This window comes from Microcaecilia unicolor, chromosome 2, assembly GCF_901765095.1.
Source record: "Microcaecilia unicolor chromosome 2, aMicUni1.1, whole genome shotgun sequence".
Taxonomy (NCBI): Eukaryota; Metazoa; Chordata; class Amphibia; order Gymnophiona; family Siphonopidae; genus Microcaecilia; species Microcaecilia unicolor.
In genome coordinates, this window is record NC_044032.1 from 247,208,539 (window position 1) to 247,217,044 (window position 8,506).

The window sequence follows — 8,506 nt, forward strand, 5'->3', positions numbered from 1 at the left end:
TATTTTCCGGTGTGCGTAGCGGATGCACGTAAAAAATGAAATTACCACATAGGCCACACGGTAGCCAGATGGCAACTCTGAATTGGCCTGTAAAGGATAACCTCATAAATAGGACGCATAAAAAGCAGACCTATTTTTATACGGTTCTTCAAAGCCGGTTAAGTGACGAATGTCACACTTAACTAGCTATGAGTTAGCTGGCTCTCTGTATCTGGAAATCCAATGTCAGAGGCCAGATATTGCCCGGCATTGAATTTCTGGGTATAATGCCAGTGGTAGTCAGCAAAATGCTGATCACTGATTGCTGAATATCGGACCCATAGTTGCCTATTTGCAACTTACATGTTTAAGAACTGGCATTTACAAGTGCAAGGGTCATATTTCAGAAAGTGATTTCCCTGATTCCATAATGGTCGCCAAAAATTGCATGCACAAATTTAGGCATGATCCTGATTTATGCATGCAAATTAATTGAATAATGTTACCCAATTAGTGCCAATAATTGGCTTTTTAACAAGCAATTATTGGCATAATTAGATTTAGTTGGGAATTGCATGCATAAATTTAGGCAGGGGATCTGTGCTTAAAATTTACATGTGGCACGAAATAAAAGGGGCACAGAAGAGGGAAGACCATGGGTGCTTCCAGGCGGATCAGAGGTTTTGAGCTACTTGCATAATTATAGAATTACGGTGCTCCATGTGTAAATTTAGGTGCAGGCATTTCCACCATGTTTTCATTAGTGCAAATGGCAGTGCCTAAATTTACACACAACCTCTCACCTTAAGCATTAATTCTATAAACCACGCCGAACTTTAAGCATTTTTTCTGCGCCATTTATAGAATCTAGCCCTATATGTATAACATGAGTCAACAAAGGCAACAAGATCCAAAAATCACATTTTAATGTCCTTAAGTTCACTACTCCTTTAAAGCCTTGGTTGAAACAAGAAGTTGTCTGGCGCTTATGTGTGACTCGCAGGAGGCAGCAAAGTCAGTGGGGAACTTTTAAACATATATACATATCCTTCCATACAAAATCCGTAATGCATTTATATTTTTTGGAAAACTGAAACCATGACCCATTTTAATTAGTGTTACCTGTGCCCTGCTCATGTAGAAACAAATACATTATGCAATCAGTGTAAAATGTTGCCCAGGACACTTCCTCAATAACTTCCTCCTCAACTCTGGCCATATTTCCCTCTAGTCTTGCTATACAGCAATTTTTCCTAACCAGCCTAACTTTCCTTTTTTTTTTTTCCCTTTGATGGTGGCTATGTAATATTTGAATACTCTAAGGCAGGGATTCTCAACCCAGTTCCCAAGACATGCCTAGTCAGTCGGGTTTCAGCAGCCCACAATGAATATGCATGAGATAGATTTGTATAGAATGGACGTAGCACATGCAAATTCATCTCATGCATATTTATTATGGCTATCCTGAAAACATGACTGGCTTAGGTGTATCTCGAGGACTGAGTTGAGAACCTTTGCCTTAAGATCGTCTTTTACTAGGATGCGGTAACAACTAACACATGTTTACTGTAGATTTAAAAAGCTTACTGTGGGGTGCTCTTAACGTGTCCCGTGATAAGATTCAAAAGTGCATGTGCTACCATATTACCCACATTTTTTATTTGTTTTGCCGAGGGGGCGTGTTTGGTGGCAGTGAGTGAGCACTTCCATGCTAATCAGTTAGTGTGTCATCATTGCCGCACACTAACTGATTAGCGTGGGATTAGCATGTGAGCCATTATAAAATAGATGGCAGTAAGGATGAATCCTTTTTAATGGACATTCACTAATGGCAACATTAGTGCATGACCATTAATACAAAAATTCAAAACTCAGCCATTTTACTGCTGCACTAAAAATGGCCTTAGTGTGCGGGAATGACCCATGTAAGGGTGTGCTAAGGCCACTTTTTAGCACAGCTTTGTAAAAGGGTCCCTAAATGATCAAGTCACATCCTGTAAACTCAGGAATCTCTATTCATTGTATCCTAAGTATTTTCCACTTGTATTGCTGTAGAGCTGGGCAGCTGCCTGAAGGGATTGTAAAAATGGCATAGATTTTCTCTTGCTTTCTGGATTCTTTGGAGATGCAGATACCTTTTACTATAACCTATATTAGAATTCTTCAAAAATTGTATATGTGCTGGTGCTTTTCCTAATTTGCAGAATGTTGGCCAGTAGAAAGTGTGGACAAGCCCCTTGGTATTTCTTAATAAGACTGCGGCCCTTGGCAACAGCTTCCTTTGATGGGAGGGAGAGGATCTACAGAGGGCTTAGAGATTGGCTATTGGTCCTGAAGAGACCTGAAGGCAATTTTTATATTATAAACCATCTTGTACGTTTTTAGGAGAGATGGACTCCAAAACTACATGTAATAAATAAATTGATAGATAGGTGTTGGGGGGAGGGGGAGGTCATTCTGACTGCCTAGTAGAGTTCGGGCTTGGTGAGCAAATTTTATTCTTGGACTGAAGGGGATCAAAAATTGTCTTTCTCTCCTTGCCCTTTGGGGGTGGGATTGAGGTAGCTGTGGCAGTAGGTGAGATTTAGCCATATCCCAGAATTGGCCTCTTTTGCATAAGCATGTTCCATTTACATTGTAAGTGTATTATTGGATTTCCAAATTTTTCAGCTGCTATGTTTGAAAAAAAAAAAAGGAGTTTTATAATACAACTACATACCAGTAGTGACATGACTGCTTACAAGAAAGTAATATAACAGTTATTTTTCAAGACAACACCTGCCAGTGTACCTCACTTCTGCGCTGAAGCACCTCTTCATATTCTAGTAATAAGAACCACATACCGCACTGCTGGAGTACCTTAATCTTGCCCTAAAGTGTCCACTGCTATTCCAGGGCAGAGACACCCCTTACATCCCATCACATACATGTACATGCATATATATAGCTCTGCTAATGCACCTCATTCCTACCTGAAGCACATCTTGCTATTCCAATACTGAAGTCTATTCATACAGCTCTGCTAATGATCTACCTCCATGCAGTTGACATGCGGCAGAAAAGGAATCCCTTCAGAGCTCCCAGCCAACAGACCCTACACGTAGCTCATTCTCCATGTTCACCTCTTTCTTCCATTAGAAAAGCTCCAGAATGCATCTGTTCCAAAACATTTACTTCATAATTTCTCAGCAATCCAAGCTTCTTCCTCTCTGAGACTCCCAGAGAAATTTTGAGAATGGTGCCTGATGATTTTCATGTTACCCAAAAAGTGTTAGTTGTGCATCTTTCAGAGAATGACTTTCCTTTCCCAGACTCCAAGTGTTTAGTGTACTGCTGACTGTCTTGCTGTGCTTTTCTAATAACCAGTGAACAATGACGTTTATTCCCAGGAGTCTCCGAAGTTCTCTCACAGAGAAAGAAGTTAATCCTGACAGTTCCTGTCAACATCATTAGAGCCTTCTTTACAGAATTTTCACTTGTTGCAGGCAGCAAGCATAGAGATATGTGTAGGAAAACAAAGATATATTTCTCTTATTATGGTCAATATTTCACCTGTTGTACTAAGACCTGATTGTCATGGTCTTCAGTCTCCAACAATACTGTGGGAAGGGCTGCAAAACTGACCATGACTGTGGAATTTTCCAGTCCCAACAGAGTCATTGTGGGAGATTGGGAGCAAACTTAAAAGTAGATGTAAAGGGCTGTGGCAGTGTGATTGAGTATGTGAGGTGTCATTGAGGGGATTGCTGTGGTGTTTGACTGAGGAGATTGAAGATGGTGTGAGTGAGAGGACTGAAGGATTGCAACGGAATGAATGAGCCATAGAATGGGGTGACAGTGGTGACGGTGTTTTGGGGAGGTAGGTGGGAGGAGTAGATCCTTAAGCTCTTTCCTTTCCTCTTCTGACTTGAGATCTTTCCCTTCCTGATTCAGGATATCTCTTCTTTCTTCTTTCCAATCTTCATGTCCTCTCTCTCCCAGTGATCTTTCTTTGCTCTCTTTCTGTGACTCAGTCTGAATTTAGATTTAAATTTAATTGCATATTTGATAATTTGATTTTTCATAAACACTAACAATGCAGAGTACAACACAAAATACTATAGCAGATATATGTATATTATAAAATTATCACCCCCCCTAACATTCAGGATAATACAATATATTAAAATAATGCCTAACATGGAGCACTCTATTTAAATCACAGAAATGTGGTTCACAGTGATTATGACTGGGATGTAATACTGAGCTATAATCTATTCAGGAAGGACATAAAGGGAAGAGTGGAGCTATGTTTTAAACATAACGGGGTAGATATTCAAAATGATTTACTCGAACAGGAGAGGCTCCTTAGCCAGTTAAATTGCATGTATGGGCCTATCCACTGATATTCAGCAACACTTTTTACAAAACGACAGTAAGCCCAACATGGGCTTACCATACGCTAAAATGGAACTACTGCCTGCCCAATGCAGCCACCAGTTGTAGTTCCGGCTGGAGCTCATGCCATTTCATGTGCTCTGAGAAATTTTTTTCCCTTAGTGTGGCACTATCCTGGCACTAATTAGGCATTGCTTCGCGCTGCCCGGTTGCTGCCCAGTTACCACGGGAGCCCTTATCGCCACCTCAATGGGTGCTGGTGGTAAATGTTGCCCACTGCATGGCCATTTTACTAGCTGTTGTAAAAAGGGCCCTGGCATGTGGGAAAAATGGCCCCCCACTGTTACCGCAGGGCTCTTTTTCCTGCAGCATAGTAAAAGAACCCCCAACACTAAATATCACTACCCATTAAAGCTGTAGCCAACTATTTTGTGGGCTGTCTGGGGGCAGAGTTGACACTTATGCAGTTAAGTGACGATATTCAGCACATAACCGCCAAAATTAGACCGCATAAAACAAAGTCCTATCTTTTTTTTTTTAAGTTCAAATATTTTTTATTTTTATTTATTAACAGAAAACAAAAGATCAAAACCAACAATAAAAACAAGCTAGCAAAGGTTAACAAAATGCAAGCAACCTATAGCAAGAGAAGCAACATATTTATCAAGGAATTCCCATTTACCACCATGAGGCACATGATATGCTGAATTTTGCTCTTCTATTGCTCCCTCTTGTCTGTGATACAAACAAACCAAATTCCACCAAAAATGTTCAAATAAACTTAGTTGCATCTTTGAGGCCCTTTTACCAAACGGCGGTAAAATGTGTTCTCTTTCTTGCAAAAGTAATGTTCTACGAGCAAACCTAGCTCTCAGAAAAGCTTGTTTAATAGCTTTTTCAGGATAACCACAAGCTTGAAAATGCTGTTTTAACATTTGGGATTGTCTTTTAAATTCAGAAAGATTGGTATATATTTGACAGAGACTCAAAAACTGACTAATTGGTCATTTAAATTTCAATCTGTATAGGTAGAAGCTGTCAAAGTGTAAAAAGTCATTTCATTCCACTGTTTTCTGATATATCGAAGTAGGTATATTTTCCCCATCCTTATATATCCAAAGATTTTAAAATTGTATCTTCTGAAAATGATATATCGCAAACTGAAGATCAGAATCATTTACCCATTGTTCAAACTGTTGCAATTCTTCCAATGTTCCTACTCATTCAAAAAAAAAAAAATTATCCAAAAATCTTTTCCACAAACAAATCTTTTAATGTTGAGCATCAAAACAACCCACATTTAGGGGCCCTTTTACAAGCTTCCTACAGCCTGAGGCCACTTTTAATGCTGCTGGAAAATGGTCACAATTTCTATTTTCCCATTAATGTCCTTGGAGTAGCCTTGTAGTTAGCGCAGCGGCGTAGCAAAGGTGGGGCGGTGGGGGTGGTCCGCCCCGGGTGCACAATGCTGGAGGGTGCAGAGAGCAGCTGTGCACCTGTCGGGTCCGCTGGTTCCCTGCTCCCTCTGCCCTGGAACAGGTTACTTCCTGTTCCAGGGCAGAGGGAGTAGGGAGCCAGTGGAGCCGACAGGCGCGCGGCTGCTCTCTGCACCCTACATCAGCCAAGAATGCACCCAGGGGGGCTTGATGCGCTGGGGAGAGGGGTGTCATTGTGCCGGGGGGTGTGTGTGTCCTGCTGCACCCTGGGGGGATGGACGCCGCTGCACCCTGGGGGGGGGGGGGGGTGCACAGCGGTGATCCGCCCCGGGTGGCAGCCAACCTAGGATCACCACTGGCACAGCAGACTTTGATCCTGGGGAACTGGTTTTGATTCCCACTGCAGCTACTTGTGAGTCTGGGCAAATCACTTAACCCTCCATTGCCCCAGGTACAAATAAGTACCTGTATATACTAAGTAAACTGCTTTGAATGTAGTTGTAAAAACCATAGAAAGGCAGTATATCAAGTCCCATTCCCTTCCCTGTCCCTTCCCTTGTGCTAATTTCCCAATTAGTGCATGGCCATTAGCATGTGAACCTTTACCACTGCCTATTTACTAGGTGGTAAGGGCTTCTGCACTAACCCCGTGCTAGTTGGGCAGTGCATGGTGATTTACCCATGCTATCTGATTAGTGCATGGCATGCCTACTCTCTGCCTCCAAACATGTCCCTGTGCTAAAAAAATAAAACCAATTTTTTAGCATGTGAATAGCGTGTGTTGATTCCAAAACTACTGTGGGATGGTAAAAGGGCCCTATAATGTGGCAACCATAGGAGCCAAAGTAGCCCCCATGGCCACTCCCTGAGTCTGCAAATAATAATTTCCTTTATACCAAAAATAAGTTTTCATGATTACAAGTCTTGCCAACTCCAACAGAAACTCAGTTTTAATCCGTGTCTAATATTCATGATTATTCAGTGCATCAACTATTTACTTCTAGTGCTCACATTTGCGATAACTTCATGTATAATGAGACCACATCCTTTTACTAGAGACTCCTAATATTCTAATGCTGTTTTTGTTTAGGAGTTTCCAAGATTTATGATTGAAAACTCATGCACTCTTTTCCAATTCAATTTTTGTTTCAGTGAGCTTTAAGGAAAGAAGCAAGAGTTGAAAACATCTGATATACTGAAGGTGGAAAACAGGTTTAGGATGGAACTTAAGAATCTTCCAACATTTCTTTCATTTTGAACTACATTCACTTTATTCTTGTTGTACATCTACTTTGGTGAATTTCTTCAAAAAGGTGCTAAATAGATCATAATATATAAATAAAAAGTAAAAGTAAAGTGAATTGAATTGAAAGTATGATTCAAAATGGATCTTAGATATGCTCCATCTCTTTATTATTTTGAGGAATGATGAAAGGTGAGAGTCAGACTCAAGGTGGACCTTAGGTATGGTCCATTTTGTCAGCAGGGTATAAATTAGATGCTTTTTAAAAAACATATATTATGAATTTGCCAAAGTTTATACACTGGAAGAAGTTACTTTTCTTTGTAAGGCTTTCTTTAATGCCGACTTCACATCCCTGTTCCTCAGGCTATAGATGAATGGATTGAGCATGGGAGATACCACGTTGTACACCACACTGGCAACCTTATCCTTTTCTAAGGAATAACTGGATGAAGGCCTGAAATACATGAACAACAGTGTTGCATAGAAAAGCAGTACCACAGTGAGGTGAGAGGAACAGGTGGAGAAAGCCTTGAGCCTTCCACCAGTAGATTGGATTTTCAAGATTGTCATGATGATGCGGATATAGGAGACCAGAATGATCACAAATGGCACAATTGCTTGCACTGATCCTTCTGTAAATATCACCAGTTCGTTGATGGAGGTGTCTGTACAAGAGAGCTTCATCAGTGGTGTGAGATCACAGAAAAAGTGCTGGATTTTGTTGGAGTTGCAGAAGGAAAGCCGAACTATCAGCAGTGTATGTAGCAAGGCATCCAGAAAGTTGATGACCCATGAAGCAGTTGCTAGGCTTAGACACAGCTTCTTGTTCATTATTGTGATATAATGCAGTGGATTGCAGATGGCAACATAACGGTCATAGGCCATGATGGACAAGAGCACACATTCTGAACCAATAAAAACAACAAAGAAATAAAGCTGGGTGATGCACTCAGAGTAAGAGATGGTGTTTTTGTCAGATAGGAGATGGCTTAACATTTTTGGAACAGTTACTGATGTAAAGCACATGTCCACAAAAGACAAATTGCAGAGGAAGAAATACATGGGGGTATGCAGCTTGGTGTTCACACAAATCAATAAGATCATGGTCCCATTTGCCAGCACATTCATCAGATACATCACCAGGAACACCCCAAAGAGAGGACCTTTTAATACAGCATGTTCTGTGAGACCCAGAAGTAGAAATTCTGACACTGTTGTCTGGTTTCCCTCTTCCATTTCTATCTTCTTGTTATATAAATCAAAAAAAACATTAAACCGAGGAAAGCATATTAGAATGCAATGACATGAAAAATCCTCCTTAATGTCACAGTTCTTCAATTAACATTTCAGCACTGGAACGACACTTGAACACTGAGTCAGTGGTGATTTTGTTGTTGTTGTTTTTCTGCTATTTATGCTTTAGATATCATGAGCATTGTGAAGTGGGTCATTTTATGTGTACATCCAT

At 40.6% G+C, this 8,506-nt stretch overlaps 1 protein-coding gene across 1 annotated transcript; it reads right to left on the bottom strand.

Annotated features, from left to right (window-relative positions):
- Positions 1 to 7,329: 7,329 nt before the first annotated feature.
- On the bottom strand, positions 7,330 to 8,274 carry LOC115463409 (olfactory receptor 1F1-like). The gene has a single exon (XM_030193874.1). The coding sequence runs from the start codon at positions 8,272 to 8,274 to the stop codon at positions 7,330 to 7,332; it is 945 nt and encodes a 314-aa protein (XP_030049734.1).
- Positions 8,275 to 8,506: the final 232 nt, after the last annotated feature.